The sequence below is a fragment of the Cherax quadricarinatus genome, chromosome 27 (genome assembly GCF_038502225.1).
Source record: "Cherax quadricarinatus isolate ZL_2023a chromosome 27, ASM3850222v1, whole genome shotgun sequence".
In the NCBI taxonomy this organism is placed as follows: Eukaryota; Metazoa; Arthropoda; class Malacostraca; order Decapoda; family Parastacidae; genus Cherax; species Cherax quadricarinatus.
The window spans coordinates 38264749-38284865 of record NC_091318.1 but is presented as its reverse complement, the minus strand read 5'-3'; the positions used below and the strand labels follow the sequence as shown (position 1 = coordinate 38284865).

Sequence of the window (20117 nt, the reverse complement as noted above, 5' to 3'; positions counted from 1 at the left end):
CCCGCCACCGACACTTGTAAGTGTTGTGCCACTTGTAAGTGTTGTGCCCGACACTTGTAAGTGTTGTGCCCGACACTTGTAAGTGTTGTGCCCGACACTTGTAAGTGTTGTGCCCGACACTTGTAAGTGTTGTGCCCGACACTTGTAAGTGTAAGTGTGCCCGACACTTGTAAGTGTTGTGCCCGACACTTGTAAGTGTTGTGCCCGACACTTGTAAGTGTTGTGCCCGACACTTGTAAGTGTTGTGCCCGACACTTGTAAGTGTTGTGCCCGACACTTGTAAGTGTTGTGCCCGACACTTGTAAGTGTTGTGCCCGACACTTGTAAGTGTTGTGCCCGACACTTGTAAGTGTTGTGACCGACACTTGTAAGTGTTGTGCCCGACACTTGTAAGTGTTGTGCCCGACACTTGTAAGTGTTGTGCCCGACACTTGTAAGTGTTGTGCCCGCCACTTGTAAGTGTTGTTCCCGACACTTGTAAGTGTTGGGCCCCGACACTTGTAAGTGTTGTGCCCGACACTTGTAAGTGTTGTGCCCGACACTTGTAAGTGTTGTGCCCCGACACTTGTAAGTGTTGTTCCCGACACTTGTAAGTGTTGGGCCCCGACACTTGTAAGTGTTGTGCCCGACACTTGTAAGTGTTGTGCCCGACACTTGTAAGTGTTGTGCCCGACACTTGTAAGTGTTGTGCCCGACACTTGTAAGTGTTGTGCCCGACACTTGTAAGTGTTGTGCCCGACACTTGTAAGTGTTGTGGCCGACACTTGTAAGTGTTGTGCCCGACACTTGCAAGTGTTGTGGCCGACACTTGTAAGTGTTGTGCCCGACACTTGTAAGTGTTGTGCCCGACACTTGTAAGTGTTGTGCCCGACACTTGTAAGTTTTGTGCCCCGACACTTGTAAGTGTTGTGCCCGACACTTGTAAGTGTTGTGCCCGACACTTGTAAGTGTTGTGCCCGACACTTGTAAGTGTTGTGCCCGACACTTGTAAGTGTTGTGCCCGACACTTGTAAGTGTTGTGCCCGACACTTGTAAGTGTTGTGCCCGACACTTGTAAGTGTTGTGCCCGACACTTGTAAGTGTTGTGCCCGACACTTGTAAGTGTTGTGCCCGACACTTGTAAGTGACACTTGTTGTGCCCGACACTTGTAAGTGTTGTGCCCGACACTTGTTGTGCCCGACACTTGTAAGTGTTGTGCCCGACACTTGTAAGTGTTGTGCCCGACACTTGTAAGTGTTGTGCCCGACACTTGTAAGTGTTGTGCCCGACACTTGTAAGTGTTGTGCCCGACACTTGTAAGTGTTGTGCCCGACACTTGTAAGTGTTGTGCCCGACACTTGTAAGTGTTGTGCCCGACACTTGTAAGTGTTGTGCCCGACACTTGTAAGTGTTGTGCCCGACACTTGTAAGTGTTGTGCCCGACACTTGTAAGTGTTGTGCCCGACACTTGTAAGTGTTGTGCATGACACTTGTAAGTGTTGTGCCCGTCACTTGTAAGTGTTGTGCCCGACACTTGTAATTGTTGTGCCCGACACTTGTAAGTGTTGTGCCCGACACTTGTAAGTGTTGTGCCCGACACTTGTAAGTGTTGTGCCCGACACTTGTAAGTGTTGTGCCCGACACTTGTAAGTGTTGTGCCCGACACTTGTAAGTGTTGTGCCCCGCCACTTGTAAGTGTTGTGCCCCGACACTTGTAAGTGTTGTGCCCGACACTTGTAAGTGTTGTGCCCGACACTTGTAAGTGTTGTGCCCGACACTTGTAAGTGTTGTGCCCCGACACTTGTAAGTGTTGTGCCCGACACTTGTAAGTGTTGTGCCCGACACTTGTAAGTGTTGTGCCCGACACTTGTAAGTGTTGTGCCCGACACTTGTAAGTGTTGTGCCCGACACTTGTAAGTGTTGTGCCCGACACTTGTAAGTGTTGTGCCCGACACTTGTAAGTGTTGTGCCCGACACTTGTAAGTGTTGTGCCCGACACTTGTAAGTGTTGTGCCCGACACTTGTAAGTGTTGTGCCCGACACTTGTAAGTGTTGTGCCCGACACTTGTAAGTGTTGTGCCCGACACTTGTAAGTGTTGTGCCCGACACTTGTAAGTGTTGTGCCCGACACTTGTAAGTGTTGTGCCCGACACTTGTAAGTGTTGTGCCCGACACTTGTAAGTGTTGGGCCCCCCCTTGTAAGTGTTGTGCCCGACACTTGTAAGTGTTGTGCCCGCCACTTGTAAGTGTTGTGCCCGACACTTGTAAGTGTTGTGCCCGACACTTGTAAGTGTTGTGCCCCGCCACTTGTAAGTGTTGTGCCCGACACTTGTAAGTGTTGTGCCCGACACTTGTAAGTGTTGTGCCCGACACTTGTAAGTGTTGTGCCCGACACTTGTAAGTGTTGTGCCCGACACTTGTAAGTGTTGTGCCCGACACTTGTAAGTGTTGTGCCCGACACTTGTAAGTAAGTGTTGTGCCCGACACTTGTAAGTGTGTGCCCGACACTTGTAAGTGTTGTGCCCGACACTTGTAAGTGTTGTGCCCGACACTTGTAAGTGTTGTGCCCGACACTTGTAAGTGTTGTGCCCGACACTTGTAAGTGTTGTGCAGGTCAATTGTAAGTGTTGTGCCCGACACTTGTAAGTGTTGTGCCCGACACTTGTAAGTGTTGTGCCCGACACTTGTAAGTGTTGTGCCCCCCGACATTTGTAAGTGTTGTGCCCGACACTTGTAAGTGTTGTGCCCGACACTTGTAAGTGTTGTGCCCGACACTTGTAAGTGTTGTGCCCGACACTTGTAAGTGTTGTGCCCCCGACACTTGTAAGTGTTGTGTCCGACACTTGTAAGTGTTGGGCCCGACACTTGTAAGTGTTGTGCCCGACACTTGTAAGACACTTGTTAGTGTTGTGCCCGACAATTGTAAGTGTTGTGCCCGACACTTGTAAGTGTTGTGCCCGCCACTTGTAACACTTGTAAGTGTTGTGCCCGACACTTGTAAGTGTTGTGCCCGACACTTGTAACACTTGTAAGTGTTGTGCCCGACACTTGTAAGTGTTGTGCCCGACACTTGTAAGTGTTGTGCCCGACACTTGTAAGTGTTGTGCCCGACACTTGTAAGTGTTGTGCCCGACACTTGTAAGTGTTGTGCCCGACACTTGTAAGTGTTGTGCCCGACACTTGTAAGTGTTGTGCCCGACACTTGTAAGTGTTGTGCCCGACACTTGTAAGTGTTGTGCCCGACACTTGTAAGTGTTGTGCCCGACACTTGTAAGTGTTGTGCCCGACACTTGTAAGTGTTGTGCCCGACACTTGTAAGTGTTGTGCCCGACACTTGTAAGTGTTGTGCCCGACACTTGTAAGTGTTGTGCCCGACACTTGTAAGTGTTGTGCCCGACACTTGTAAGTGTTGTGCCCGACACTTGTAAGTGTTGTGCCCGACACTTGTAAGTGTTGTGCCCGACACTTGTAAGTGTTGTGCCCGACACTTGTAAGTGTTGTGCCCGACACTTGTAAGTGGTGTGCCCGACACTTGTAAGTGTTGTGCCCGACACTTGTAAGTGTTGTGTGCCCGACACTTGTAAGTGTTGTGCCCGACACTTGTAAGTGTTGTGCCCGACACTTGTAAGTGTTGTGCCCGACACTTGTAAGTGTTGTGCCCGACACTTGTAAGTGTTGTGCCCGACACTTGTAAGTGTTGTGCCCGACACTTGTAAGTGTTGTGCCCGACACTTGTAAGTGTTGTGCCCGACACTTGTAAGTGTTGTGCCCGACACTTGTAAGTGTTGTGCCCGACACTTGTAAGTGTTGTGCCCGACACTTGTAAGTGTTGTGCCCGACACTTGTAAGTGTTGTGCCCGACACTTGTAAGTGTTGTGCCCGACACTTGTAAGTGTAAGTGTTGTGCCCGACACTTGTAAGTGTTGTGCCCGACACTTGTAAGTGTTGTGCCCGACACTTGTAAGTGTTGTGCCCGACACTTGTAAGTGTTGTGCCCGACACTTGTAAGTGTTGTGCCCGACACTTGTAAGTGTTGTGCCCGACACTTGTAAGTGTTGTGCCCGACACTTGTAAGTGTTGTGCCCGACACTTGTAAGTGTTGTGCCCCGACACTTGTAAGTGTTGTGCCCGACACTTGTAAGTGTTGTGCCCGACACTTGTAAGTGTTGTGCCCGACACTTGTAAGTGTTGTGCCCGACACTTGTAAGTGTTGTGCTTGACACTTGTAAGTGTTGTGCCCGACACTTGTAAGTGTTGTGCCCGACACTTGTAAGTGTTGTGCCCGACACTTGTAAGTGTTGTGCCCGACACTTGTAAGTGTTGTGCCCGACACTTGTAAGTGTTGTGCCCGACACTTGTAAGTGTTGTGCCCGACACTTGTAAGTGTTGTGCCCGACACTTGTAAGTGTTGTGCCCGACACTTGTAAGTGTTGTGCCCGACACTTGTAAGTGTTGTGCCCCGACACTTGTAAGTGTTGTGCCCGACACCCGACACTTGTAAGTGTTGTGCCCGACACTTGTAAGTGTTGTGCCCCACTTGTAACACTTGTAAGTGTTGTGCCCGACACTTGTAAGTGTTGTGCCCGACACTTGTAAGTGTTGTGCCCGACACTTGTAAGTGTTGTGCCCGACACTTGTAAGTGTTGTGCCCGACACTTGTAAGTGTTGTGCCCGACACTTGTAAGTGTTGTGCCCGACACTTGTAAGTGTTGTGCCCGACACTTGTAAGTGTTGTGCCCGACACTTGTAAGTGTTGTGCCCGACACTTGTAAGTGTTGTGTGCCCCGCCACTTGTAAGTGTTGTGCCCGACACTTGTAAGTGTTGTGCCCGACACTTGTAAGTGTTGTGCCCGACACTTGTAAGTGTTGTGCCCGACACGACACTTATAAGTGTTGTGCCCGACACTTGTAAGTGTTGTGCCCGACACTTGTAAGTGTTGTGCCCGACACTTGTAAGTGTTGTGCCCGACACTTGTAAGTGTTGTGCCCGACACTTGTAAGTGTTGTGCCCGACACTTGTAAGTGTTGTGCCCGACACTTGTAAGTGTTGTGCCCGACACTTGTAAGTGTTGTGCCCGACACTTGTAAGTGTTGTGCCCGACACTTGTAAGTGTTGTGCCCGACACTTGTAAGTGTTGTGCCCGACACTTGTAAGTGTTGTGCCCGACACTTGTAAGTGTTGTGCCCGACACTTGTAAGTGTTGTGCCCGACACTTGTAAGTGTTGTGCCCGTAAGTGTTGTGCCCCGCCACTTGTAAGTGTTGTGCCCGACACTTGTAAGTGTTGTGCCCGACACTTGTAAGTGTTGTGCCCGACACTTGTAAGTGTTGTGCCCCGACACTTGTAAGTGTTGTGCCCGACACTTGTAAGTGTTGTGCCCGACACTTGTAAGTGTTGTGCCCGACACTTGTAAGTGTTGTGCCCGACACTTGTAAGTGTTGTGCCCGACACTTGTAAGTGTTGTGCCCGACACTTGTAAGTGTTGTGCCCGACACTTGTAAGTGTTGTGCCCGACACTTGTAAGTGTTGTGCCCGACACTTGTAAGTGTTGTGCCCGACACTTGTAAGTGTTGTGCCCGACACTTGTAAGTGTTGTGCCCGACACTTGTAAGTGTTGTGCCCGACACTTGTAAGTGTTGTGCCCGACACTTGTAAGTGTTGTGCCCGACACTTGTAAGTGTTGTGCCCGACACTTGTAAGTGTTGTGCCCGACACTTGTAAGTGTTGTGCCCGACACTTGTAAGTGTTGTGCCCCACTTGTAAGTGTTGTGCCCGACACTTGTAAGTGTTGTGCCCCACTTGTAAGTGTTGTGCCCGACACTTGTAAGTGTTGTGCCCGACACTTGTAAGTGTTGTGCCCGACACTTGTAAGTGTTGTGCCCGACACTTGTAAGTGTTGTGCCCGACACTTGTAAGTGTTGTGCCCGACACTTGTAAGTGTTGTGCCCGACACTTGTAAGTGTTGTGCCCGACACTTGTAAGTGTTGTGCCCGCCACTTGTAACACTTGTAAGTGTTGTGCCCGACACTTGTAAGTGTTGTGCCCGACACTTGTAAGTGTTGTGCCCGACACTTGTAAGTGTTGTGCCCGACACTTGTAAGTGTTGTGCCCGACACTTGTAAGTGTTGTGCCCGACACTTGTAAGTGTTGTGCCCGACACTTGTAAGTGTTGTGCCCGACACTTGTAAGTGTTGTGCCCGACACTTGTAAGTGTTGTGCCCGACACTTGTAAGTGTTGTGCCCGACACTTGTAAGTGTTGTGCCCGACACTTGTAAGTGTTGTGCCCGACACTTGTAAGTGTTGTGCCCGACACTTGTAAGTGTTGTGCCCCGACACTTGTAAGTGTTGTGCCCGACACTTGTAAGTGTTGTGCCCGACACTTGTAAGTGTTGTGCCCGACACTTGTAAGTGTTGTGCCCGACACTTGTAAGTGTTGTGCCCGACACTTGTAAGTGTTGTGCCCGACACTTGTAAGTGTTGTGCCCGACACTTGTAAGTGTTGTGCCCGACACTTGTAAGTGTTGTGCCCGACACTTGTAAGTGTTGTGCCCGACACTTGTAAGTGTTGTGCCCGACACTTGTAAGTGTTGCCACTTGTGTGCCCCACTTGTAAGTGTTGTTCCCGACACTTGTAAGTGTTGTGCCCCACTTGAAAGCGTTGTGCCCGCCACTAGTAAGTGTTGTGCCCGACACTTGTAAGTGTTGTGCCCCCGACACTTGTAAGTGTTGTGCCCGACACTTGTAAGTGTTGTGCCCGACACTTGTAAGTGTTGTGCCCGACACTTGTAAGTGTTGTGCCCGACACTTGTAAGTGTTGTGCCCGACACTTGTAAGTGTTGTGCCCGACACTTGTAAGTGTTGTGCCCGACACTTGTAAGTGTTGTGCCCGACACTTGTAAGTGTTGTGACACCCGACACGCCCGACACTTGTAAGTGTTGTGCCCGACACTTGTAAGTGTTGTGCCCGACACTTGTAAGTGTTGTGCCCGACACTTGTAAGTGTTGTGCCCGCCACTTGTAAGTGTTGTGCCCGACACTTGTAAGTGTTGTGCCCGACACTTGTAAGACACTTGTAAGTGTTGTGCCGGACACTTGTAAGTGTGGTGCCCGACACTTGTAACTTGTAAGTGTTGTGCCCGCCCTTGTAAGTGTTGTGCCCGACACTTGTAAGTGTTGTGCCCGACACTTGTAAGTGTTGTGCCCGACACTTGTAAGTGTTGTGCCCGACACTTGTAAGTTGTGCCCGACACTTGTAAGTGTTGTGCCCGACACTTGTAAGTGTTGTGCACGACACTTGTAAGTGTTGTGCCCGACACTTGTAAGTGTTGTGCCCGCCACGACACTTGTAAGTGTTGTGCCCGACACTTGTAAGTGTTGTGCCTTGTAAGTGTTGGGCCCGACACTTGTAAGTGTTGTGCCCGACACTTGTAAGTGTTGTGCCCCACTTGTAACACTTGTAAGTGTTGTGCCCGACACTTGACACTTGTAAGTGTTGTGCCCGACACTTGTAAGTGTTGTGCCCGACACTTGTAAGTGTTGTGCCCGACACTTGTAAGTGTTGTGCCCGACACTTGTAAGTGTTGTGCCCGACACTTGTAAGTGTTGTGCCCGACACTTGTAAGTGTTGTGCCCCGCCACTTGTAAGTGTTGTGCCCGACACTTGTAAGTGTTGTGCCCGACACTTGTAAGTGTTGTGCCCGACACTTGTAAGTGTTGTGCCCGACACTTGTAAGTGTTGTGCCCGACACTTGTAAGTGTTGTGCCCGACACTTGTAAGTGTTGTGCCCGACACTTGTAAGTGTTGTGTGCCGACACTTGTAAGTGTTGTGTGTGCCGACACTTGTAAGTGTTGTGTGCCGACACTTGTAAGTGTTGTGTGTGCCGACACTTGTAAGTGTTGTGTGTGCCGACACTTGTAAGTGTTGTGTGTGCCGACACTTGTAAGTGTTGTGTGTGCCGACACTTGTAAGTGTTTTTTATTATTTTTCCTCATGTTGTCTTTGCATTATATTTTAATTTTGTTTATGCACTCCTAGAAAATATTTAAATTTCCCAGCTCTCTCTCTCTTTGCATACAGTTTAGTGATTTTATTGTATACTTTTTACATTGATTTACAATTTTATTAGTTAATTTCTTTACTGAAGTAAGAGTACAGACAGCTCATTTTGCATTTCATTCAGCCTCCAGTAATATTTTTACTTTCTTGTAATTTCAATGTGTTTCTTTATCTTGGCCAGCAGTCCCTTACATTGAGTTGTTCTTCTTCTTGCAGTGTATCCTAGATATCTTTGATTACTTCTGCAGAATTAGTTGCATCTCTTTTTTTTTCAATTTTAGCATTTGTGTCATTTTTATTATTCATTATTCTTGCCTTATTTGTTTTTGTGCAACTTCTTTGCCATTATGCCTCACATACCTTCAAGTGACACTTTAGTGAATGTCGACATTCAGACCTCTCAGGCTACGGCTGCTGCTGTCATCAGTCCTCACAGTTCCTTATGGACTGACAGACCGACCCAGACACTGAGACACTATAGTTTTACTCGTGATTCCCTTGATGCGTTACCTTTATTCACTGGCCATGTACATAGTCTTGAAGCATGGTTTACTGCCATTCGTTCTCGTGTTAATGCTCTAGTTAACGGTCCTCCTTCAGAAGAAAGTCTTATCAGACTTGCGAAAGACGCTCTTCATCGGTTCCCTGCTGCTGTTCACGTTGTCGATCTCCTTGAAATGCAAGACTTCAGGAATCTTACTAAGTGGTCACAATATGAGGAACTGATTCGTTCTTTCCTTGTACCAGTAAAAACAGCTGATCCATATGTCGTTCTTCGGGAACTCGTGAATGCTACACCCATGACTCATGAATCATTGAGTGCATTTGCTGTTAGATTAGATAAACTTTTATCATCACTCAGTCTTTGTCCTTGACGAGGATACACGATCCATAGTGTCATTTGCTAAAATAGCAGCTTTTGGAGCAAAGAACTAATGCTGCCTGCTTGTGTGTGTGCTTATGAGGCTAATCCTCCAACTGTGACGATGGAACCACTTACAGCCCTAAAACATGTACGTTCCTTGTGCCCCCAGGGTACTTTCCCGCGTATCAAAAGTAATATCACATCTATGCCTCAGTCTGCACCACCTCTTGTTTGTGTCTCAGCGACAAATCGTGGTAGTCAACCATCGCAGCGATCACCAAGGACCACTGCACAGAATCATTATAAACCTCATAGTATTCATAGTACATTCAGTAATCAGTTGCTACAACTGTGGTTTCCGTGGCCATATTGCAATTAATTGTCCTGATAGTCACCCTAAGAGGCGTCGTACTGATGATAAGTACCAGTCTGATCTGCCGTACTGTACGTATCATAGAATACATGGACATGACACATCTGAGTGCAATGCTCTCTACAACCTTCAGTACTCAAAATCTTTCCGTGGCCGTTCCAACCACAGAACCAGGAGAGGAAACAGAGGTCGTGGTTCTCATGCTAACCAGAACCAGGCTCATTCCTCTAATTCGTGGGAATTCGAGCGCCCCAGTCAAACCGTCCCATGCTGACAGTAGGTGATAACGAGTACACCATCCCCATTCACAATTTTGCAGTCTCGAGAATGCCAGTCCCGCTGATGACGTTGCTTCACACGTCTCTGACGTAGATGATTTTGGGGATGAAGTGAAACAAATCTTTTCTGATGACAACCCTCCTTTTTGTTCGCACATAACTTCCAATGCAACGATAGGTCCTACATCGCAAGCATCTGTTCATAATGCGCCTGTTCATGTGTTCATGGACTCTGGTGCGCAAGTCAGTATTATCAGGTCTAGTTTGTTTAGGGATAAGCAGTTACGACATGTCCTTCTTGTAGAATCGATTCATGTGTCCTCCCTTAGTGGAGTAGCTGGTTCTCACCTGCGTGTCCGAGGTCGGACTTCCCTCACCTTTTCTATCCAAGGTAGAGACTTTACTGCTTCCTTCCTTGTTGTCGACCATATTACTTTCCCTGTTGATCTTCTATTGAGATTTGCTTCCATGAGAGACTTACGTATCGTGCTCGACCCTTACAGTTGGCATGCCCAAATTGATGACTTAATCGTACCATTTTGGGGTTACCAGCTTGGATCCGAGATCTGCCATACTGCCACAGAGTATGACGTTCGGATTAAGTCCTTACAAGCCAGTGCATTTTCCAGTAGCGTACCCCAGCCGTCAGGCACTGGTGATCCTGTCACTCCTGTCTGTGTTCCACCTACAACTTCAAGCTTGCAAGATAGTGTCCAGTTACCTCAAGTGTTCGAGGACGCTCTGATCCTATCCCTGCAATGTCTGCTAGTTCAAGTAGTAGTTTCTCCACAGGGGACGCCTTGTCGGAAAACGATTACTTGAAACTAGTAATGCCATCTCTTGTTAATGTCACATGCAGTCTGCAGAAAGACGTTTCTGTCGGGGCTAGTACCTCACTCGAGCATTTGTTGTTGTTCCTAGTGTTCCAGACGGTGATAATGGCCTAGTTAACAGTGATTCCTGAAAAGTATAAGGTTTATTTGTTGAGCCATCCTTACATATTGTAAAAGATAGTAAGATTCATTTATTCTTTGCTAACACTTCTGGTCACAGTGTTCGTCTCAGAGCAAATACCAATCTTGTTGACCTTGTTCACTATCCTTACCCTGTTCAGGTAGAGGATGAGTTGTCACCTGATCAGTGGGTCGGTGCTATTTCTACCCAGGAGACCTCATCCACTTCACTGGATCACTCCATTCCACCCAGTTGAGGAGAAAGACTTAGCTCCCACTGACTCCCAGACGAGGTCAATCGTTTGTTGACTCTGTCTCATCGTATCCCACTTGAACCTGGTACCAGACCTATCTTTATAACTGTGTACAGAATGCCTCATTTACAAGTTGCTGTCGCGGAAGAATTGATCAACCAAATGCTTGATGATGGAGTTATTGCACCTAGCAATTCACCCTGGAATGCACCCTTGATCCTAGTACCTAAGAAGGATGGTACTTGGCGCCCAGTGATTGACTTTAGGAAATTAAATGCGAAAACTATTCCAGATCGCTTCCCACTTACTGTACTTGGCGATCTTTTACATAACAACAGAGATAATAAAGTCTTTTTGACCCCGGACTTGTTACAAGGGTTTTGGCAAGTCCCTCTTCACGAGGACAGCCAAGAGCTAATCGCATTCTCCACTCCTACAGGTCATTATCACTTCCTCCGTAGGCCTTTGGGCTACGATCTTCCCTTATCACGTTCTCAAGGCTCATGACTAATATCTTATGGTGTACTTAGATGACGTAATCGTCATGTCTGAAGACGTGGATATACACTTGAAAAGACTTGATGTCGTACTTGGTATGCTTGAAGAAGCCAATTTAAAGATCAAACTGACTAAATGTCAATTTTTCAGGTCAAAAATCAAGTTTCTTGGTCACGTAGTCACTCCTAGAAGGGTTACGACTGACCAAAGTAAAGTAACTGCAATATCAAATTTTCCTTCTCCCAAAGCTGCTGATGCCGTAAGATCCTTTGTGGGCTTAGCAGGTTTTTATAGATCTTTCATTGCCAATTTTTCTTCCATAGCTGCTCCTCTAACTGAGTTGCTTAAGAAAGATGCTCCTTTCGTTTGGACCTTCCGTCAAGAAAGAGCATTCCAAACTCTAAAAGAAAAGCTAATAACTGATCCAATTTTGAAATTCCCAGATGTTTCTAAGCCCTTCTATCTGACTACTGATGCTAGTTCAATTGGCATAGGTGCTGTACTAGCTCAGAAAACTGATGGCAAGTACAACGCAGCTGCATTTGCTAACCGAGTCCTTACGAAGGCTGAACGTTATTATACAGTAACTGAGCAAGAAGCTTTAGCAATAGTATGGTCTTTAAAGCACTTCCGAGACATTATTTATCAGTACCCTGTTCATGTCTTGACAGACCATGCTCCACTGATACCTTTATTCCAGAATAAACAGCCTACTGGAAGGTAAGCTAGATGGACCTTGACTATCCAAGAGTTCAATCCTACCTTTGAACACTTACCTGCAAGTCAAATGTAGTCGCAGATGCTTTATGGCGATATGTTAGTATAGTAACTGTAGACCCTCCATTTACTGCCGAGGACTTGAAGAATGCTCAAAGAACAGATCCCATGTGGTCAGATTCCTGCTCCAGGAAGATCTTATTCTGACTGTGAAGCCACCAGCACCCATCAGTGACTTTGTCATGAACCAAGAATTACTGTATCGAACAGCCGAGTTGAGTACTCCTAGCAGAAGGTTATACCAGTTAGTAATTCCACAGTCACTAGTGAATGTAGCCTTATAGCTAGTTCACGATGTACCAGGTGTTGCGCATCCTGGTATGGATCGTTTAGTAAAACAAGCCAGATTGAAATACTTTTGGCCTCGTATGGCAACTGATATTTCTGAGTATGTTAAGAAATGTAGTGTCTTCATGGAACATGAAGGTAATGTTAATGGTCCTAATCCAATCCAGGCGTATCCAAGTACGTACTAGCAAACCGTGGGAAAGAGTTCGCTAGATCTGTTAACTAATTTCCAATGTTCCCTCAGGGCAACAAACATCTGTGTGTAGACCATTTCACCAGATATTGTGAGTTAGTTCCTATTGCAGATAAGACTACTGAGACAGTAGCCAAAGCGTTAAAGAACGCATTGTCTGCAGGCATACCACCTCTAAGTCCCTAGTAACAGATAATGGAGTTGAATTCTGTAATGAGATTCTTGAAAATTTGTATACTTTGTACAAGATCTCTAAATCAACCATTGTTCCTCATCATCCTGCCAGCAATGGGTTAGCAGAACGAACCAATAAGAAAGTACTTGATGTCTTGAGAGCCATTATCAATCTCAACAGTGAAACTTGGGATGAAGTTATACCTGATGTTCAGTGTGCCATAAATTCTGCTTACAGTGTTTCTATAGGTGACACTCCACATTATGCATTGTACAGTGTAGATAAACATTTGCCTTATGAGTTGTTATATTCTATCCCAAAACCAAATTACAACCCTGATGATTTCATAGCAACTCGTACCAGCTTAGCTCAAAGTGTTTTTAGAAGAATCCGTGAAACGCTTCATAAATCAACAGCAGAATTTACAAGAGTCGCTAACACTCGGGCAAAGCTGTCCAAAATTATAGTAGGTTCGAGAGTTATGCTGACTAACAAAATGTCTGCAATGCCTAAGCTTGATCAAAAGTTTGCTAGTCCTTATCGAGTAGTTGAACATATCAATAGCAATAAGTATAAAGTTAGAGAAATTAGTATTGGTCAGCACAAGTAATCACATTTAGATCATATGAAGTTAGTATGTGACGATAATGATGTTCCAACCAAGACTTATGTAACAAACTCTGACAATCTTCCTGACTCTATACCCTCTACCTCTAATACTCAGTCAGACGATGAACCTGAATGTCGTTATTCCCTACATACACGACAGGTATTGAGAAACCCTCACCTATCATTTGTAACTACCAATTCAGAGTTGCCTCAAATACTGCATGAGTTAGCCAGTGCAACAGAGTTTGATTCTCCCAGAGATGACACCCATTCTGCATAAGTCAGTCTCACCCTAGCAGAGTTGGGGTTAAATGTAAATAACCTGTATAGATGAATAATATAGTTTACATTGTATTTCTACTGTCTGCTACTATATCAACTTATTAATATTCAAGAATATTTTTTTTGTGTTCATGTTCTCTCCAAATTCTGAGATTTAACAGTTTAGATTTGAGTGCACCAAGTCTGCCTTTTCTGCTAAACACTTCTTTCTTTGTACATATCCTTCCTCAGAATCCGTAGATCACATGAATACAGATCGATCAATCCATTTTTTTTATTATCACTTCTATTGTGTAATCCCAATGTTGAATCTCATTCTATGAGTTGTGCTTTATCATACCTTATAATGCATTACAGTAAGTTACGTTTGCTTCCATTCCGATATTCTCTTGATGTATGTTATAATGTTCAGTTGTTGTGTACTTTGCCTCTGCTGGTGCCTTCCAGGCACTGAAAGTAAACCGAGAAGCCCGGGATATGTGGCTGTGTTTGAGGTGATGAATTGGTAAGTGTCTCCTGAACCAGGATGGCATCGACCTCATCCTGTACTGCAGCTTCAATCACTAAGCGAATTTTCCGCTGCAGCCCGCAAATGTTTCACTGGAAGATCTTCAAGGGCTGTAGAGGTGGCCATCTGATTCCATCTCTGCCTGGGACTCGTTGTCATCTGTTGTTAATAACTCCGGGGCCTCCTCCATCATGGACTGGAAGGACTCCTGGTTGATGGCTTGAAGTTCCACTGAGTGCTTCCTGCCTAGTAGGACCACGCCTAGCATCCACGACAGGAACTGTTTGTAGGCCCCCCTGCTCTCTGCCAATGGCAGCAGGCGAGAGAGGAGCAACGAGATGATCCCGATGGTTTTCTTCAGTCGAGTGGGAAATGAGTCTACCGTAACCTCTGTAGGTGTTGGGTCAGATGACTCTTCGAGTCGGGGCTGGGTCACTGGGTATGTTTGGGTGGCTGTCGACACTGCAGCCACAGACACTGGGTGAACCCTGGTACTGGCCTGAGTGGCCGTGGGCTTCTGGGTCTCCTAACAGGGAGCCTCTGCTTGACTCTGGCCGCTCGCAGGAGGGGCCTGCCCTTGGGAAGAGGCCTGCTGGTGGGATGGCACAGAATGATGGTGCCCAGCAAGGGCCTGCTGGGCAGTGTTCCTGGCTTGTGTCTGCTTTCCCCAGTGATTCTGTCTTGGCCACCTTACCGTCAGGCCCCACTGTTGGCCGGGCTGCTGCAAGCCAGTGACTGCCCCCTGATGCCACTGCTGGGTTCCCAGTGCCGGGAACTCGCTGATATTGCCCACCTGCGGCATCCGGGGTGCTGCGGTCGGATCCCAATATTGACTGTTGCTGAGTGATTCCAAGGTTGGACGTTGCCGGGGGTGCCAGGCCGTTCTGGTGACGCACCTGCTGCCAGTGCTGCACCATCACATGACAGCTCTGGTTCCAGGCATGGTGCCTCTTTGAGCAGCAATGCAGTCCTTTGAGTCATGTGCCTTACTGCACACTCTACACTTCTTCCCTCACTTGCAGGTGGCTGCAGTATGATTGAATCCCTGACAATTGAAGCACTGCAGTGGGCCCGACATGTACGGCCAGGTCTTGAACCTTCCCCAGACCCTCAATAGTTTCCCGACTCATACAAATAAATAGAATTATCTTGAATGCAATGTTAAACTCAGTTTTTGACTGTGGGTTTCCCAGCGTAAGGCGTGTGCGGTGAAAGGTACCTAAGTGTAGGACGGGAAAGCTAATGACCCTTTTTCTGTACTGTTTTTTTAGGATTTTTTTTAGGATTTTCAGTGCAGAAAAAATAAATGGGATTAGGTCAGGTATATTTAAGAGAACTAGAGCTAAGGAAGGAATAGCGGGAATGTTAAATGATCAGTTATAGAAGGAAAAGAATGAATACAAATGTAAATATTCAAGGATTATGTGGTTTAAAGTAAGGGTAGGATGCAAAAAGTGGTTTATGCACCTCGGTAAAGAAAATGTAGAGCAGAGGGAAAGAGAGAGAGAGAAACAGACAGAGATTGAGAGACAGAAACAGAGACAGACAGAGAGACAGAGAGAGAGAGAAAAAAAGACAGAGAGAGAGAGAGAGAGGTTTTAGGAGATAGTAAGCGAGTGTTTAGGGAGTTTTGAACCAAGTGAGAAGGTAATATTTGTGGGTTATCTAAATGCTAAAGTATGCTGCCTTCCCAGTTTAACTTCCATCTCTCTTGCTTCAAGTGGCCGGGGGTTCCGTTTATGCAGAATACATAGATCTTGTGAAGACTATGATTACTTTTTCTATATATATAATAAATAAGTGTATACTATATACTCAGCAACACCAGCACGGAATGTGTTTCATGACTGCAATATGTATGAGCAAGTGAGTTAATATAAAACAGCAAGTAATAACGAGAACAACATCAAACACAATAATAATAATAATAATAATAATAATAATAATAATAATAATAATAATAATAATAATAATAATAATAATAAAGTTTATGAGAACTCTTAGAGACATATGATAGTAAAAGTAGTTTTTGTTATTACAAAAAAAGTTTACATATTTTAAACCAGAATAAGTAACAGTTTTATCACATTTATATTTTGTTTTATTCAGAAAACATAGAAACGTTTGCATTTAATACCTTGATCACTCATGTTAATCGTCACACCCCTTTCTAAATCTGCACTTTTAAGAAGTACGCAATTTTTTTGTGGCAGGCATTGCCGCTACCATGGAAGGCGGTGTTTACATCCCTGCCAGTATGGGCCATAATCGTGGTCCACTTTGGTAACAACTGGGGCTTCTACACTCTTCTCACTGAGCTTCCTACCTACCTAGACAAAATCCAACACTTCAACTTGAAGAGCGTAAGTAGCTCCTATATGTCCAAATAGCTATATAATTGTCTATAATCTTTTAAACAAACATTTAGGTATTTGTATTGCGAAATTTATTTTCTCCTTAATTAACTGACCTTCATTTATAACTTTATTTTCCGTTTGTAGTTCATACACATGCCCAGAGCAAGTGTTTTAAACTGTCTTGCTGTTTTTTGGGGGTTGGTCTTGAACTTGCCTGGTAGCATAGGGTTCACAACGGGCAGTTTGAGGGGTGCCAAAAGCAGTCGGTGGATGGGGAGCTGTTGGTTGTAGGCCGCTGGTCAAGGAATGAGACCTTTGCACTATGGTTTCGCACTGAGCTAGGTAGGCATATAGATGGAAGCATAAGCATGGCACAAAATAAGAACTTAACATGGCATACATGGCAAGCTGGAAGTACAAGGCCTTCGCCAAAAAAAACTCCTTTACCCCCTCCCTCCAACATTTCGAGGATGACTCCTACCCCACCTTTCTTCCCCAACAGATTTATATGCTCTCCAAGCCATTCTACTTTGATCCATTTTCTTAAATGACCAAACTATCTCAACAACCCCTCTTCAGCCCTCTGACTAATACGTTTAATAACTCCATACCCCGTCCTAATTTTCACACCCCGAATTCTCCACATAATATTTACACCACACATTGCCCTAAGACAGGACATCTCCACTGCCTCCAGCCGCCTCCTCGCTACAGCATTTGTAACCCAAGCTTTACACCCATACAAGAGTGTTGGTACCAGTATACTTTCATACATTCCCTTCTTTGCCTCTATGGATATCACTATTTGTCTCCACAGATACGTCAATGCATCACTCACCTTTTTTTCCTTCATCATTTCTATGGTTAACCTCATCTTTCATAAACCCATCCGCTGGCAAGTCAATTCTGAAATATCTGAAAACATTCACTTCTTCCATACTCCTCTCCAATATAATATCCAATTTTTCTTCATCTATATAATTTGATACCCTCATCATATTACTCTTATCTTTGTTCACTTTCAACTTTCTGCCTTTGCACACCCTCCCGAACTCATCCACTAACCTTTGCAACTTTTCTTTAGAATCTTCTATAAGCACAGTATCATCAGCAAAAGATAGCTCTGTCAACTCCCGTTTTTTATTTGATTCCCCATAATTTAATCCCACCCCTCTCCCCAAGACCCTTGCATTTACTTCTTTTACAACCCAATCTGTAAATATATTAAACAACCATGGTGACATTACACATCCCTGTCTAAGACCTAACTTCAACGGGAAGTAAACGCCCTCTCTACTACACACAATAACCTGAGCCTCACTATCCTCTTAAAATCTCTTAACAGTATTTAGTAACTTACCACCTATTCCATATACTTGCAACATCTGCCACATTGCTCCTCTATCCACTCTATCATATGCCTTTTCTATATCCATAAATGCAATGAAAACTTCCCTACCTTTATCTAAATACTGTTCACATATATGCTTCAATGTAAACACTTGATCTACACATCCCCTATCCACTCTAAAATCTCCTTACTGATCCGCAATCCTACATTCTGTCTTACCTCTAATTCTTTCAATAATAACCTTACCGTACACTTTTCCTGGTATACTCGGTAAACGTATTTTCCTATAATTTTTACAATCTCTTTTGTCCCTCTTCCCTATATATAAAGGAACTATACATGCTCTCTGCCAATCCCTAGATACCTTCCCCTCTTTCATACTTTTATTAAACAAAAATACCAACTACTCTAACACTATAACCCCTCCCCCCTGCTTTTAACATTTCTGTCATGATCCCGTCAGTTCCAGGTACTTTACCCCCTTTCATTCTTTGTAATGCCTCACCCACCTCCCCTACGCTCACATCCTGCTCTTTTTCACTCCTAAAAGATATTATACCTCCCTGGCCAGCGCATAAAATTACCGCTTCCATTTCTTCATCGATATTTAAAAGTTCCTCAAAATATTCTCGCCATCTACCCAATACCTCCAGCTCCCCATCTACTAACTCACCTACTCTGCTTTTAACTGACAAATCCATTTGTTCCCTAGGTTTTCTTAACTTGTTTAACTCCAAAAATTTTTTTCTTATTTTCATTAAAATTTCTTGACAGTGCCTCTCCTACTCTATCATCTGCTCTCCTTTTGCACTCTCTCACCACTCTTAACAATTCGCAAACAGGCAAAATTATTTACAAACATTGTCTCTACGTCCACAGCAGGACTCGAACTTACAAACTCTGTATCAGAGAACACAGTACTTTACCACGGAGCCAGACCCCAGATAAGTATGGGCAGCTAGCTGGAGCTAGACACTGTTTCTCCATACCCTGGGGCACCAGGCGTGTTTTCAAAGCTATTTCAAATCCTGCCGCATACAATGGACAACGAAAAAGATATGAAATGTTTAACAATTCTCAAACAAGCAAAAAACATTTACATTGTCTCTACGTCCACAGGAAGACTCGAACATGTAAACCCTGTATCAGAGAACTCAGTATGTTACCACGGAGCCAGACACCAGTTCGCCTGCTTGCAAATTGTTAAGCATTTCAAATCTCTTTCGTTGTCCACTGCACATTGATGGATTTGATTAAATAACTCTGATTCATCGTCCAGCTGCGGCAAGGAGCCCACACATATCTGGGGTCTGGCTCCATGGTAAAGTACTGTGTACTTTACCATATATATATATATATATATATATATATATATATATATATATATATATATATATATATATATATATATATATATATATATATATATATATATATATATATATATATATATTTATTATTATTTTTTTATTAACACATTGGCCGATTCCTACCAAGGCATGGTGGCCCGAAAAAAGAAAAACTTTCACTATCATTCACTCCATCACTGTCTTGCCAGAAGGGTGCTTTACACTACAGTTTTTAAACTGCAACATTAACACCCCTCCTTCAGAGTGCAGGCACTGTACTTCCCATCTCCAGGACTCAAGTCCAACCTGCCGGTTTCCCTGAATCCATTCATAAATATTATGTTGCTCACACTCCAACAGCACGTCAAGTATTAAAAACCATTTGTCTCCATTCACTCCTATCAAACACGCTCACGCATGCTTGCTGGAAGTCCAAGCCCCTCGCACACAAAACCTCCATTACTCCCTTCCTCCAACCTTTCCTAGGCCGACCCCTACCCTGCCTTCCTTCCACTACAGACTGATACACTCTTGAAGTCATTCTGTTTCGCTCCATTCTCCGAACCACCTCAACAACCCTTCTTCAGCCCTCTGACAACAGTTTTGGTAATCCTGCACCTCCTCCTAACTTCCAAACTACGAATTCTCTGCATTATATTCGCACCACACATTGCACTCGGACATGACATCTCCACTGCCTCCAGCCTTCTCCTCACTGCAACATTCATCACCCATGCTTCACACCCATATAAGAGCGTTGGTAAAACTATACTCTCATACATTCCCCTCTTTGCCTCCAAGGACAAAGTTCTTTGTCTCCACAGACTCCTAAGTGCACCGCTCACCCTTTTCCCCTCATCAATTCTATGATTCACCTCATCTTTCATAGACCCATCCGCTGACACATCCACTCCAAAATATCTGAATACATTAACCTCCTCCATACTCTCTCCCTCTAATCTGATATCC

The 20117-nt window shown here is 45.0% G+C and overlaps 1 protein-coding gene across 1 annotated transcript in view; it reads left to right on the top strand.

Annotated features, from left to right (window-relative positions):
* LOC128691013 (sialin-like) overlaps positions 1 to 20117 on the top strand; it is a 361202-nt gene that overhangs the window by 293968 nt on the left and 47117 nt on the right. The window contains exon 7 of the mRNA XM_070089262.1: positions 16305 to 16454. Coding sequence (XP_069945363.1) covers positions 16305 to 16454 — 150 coding nt within the window. The remainder of the gene's footprint in view (positions 1 to 16304; positions 16455 to 20117) is intronic.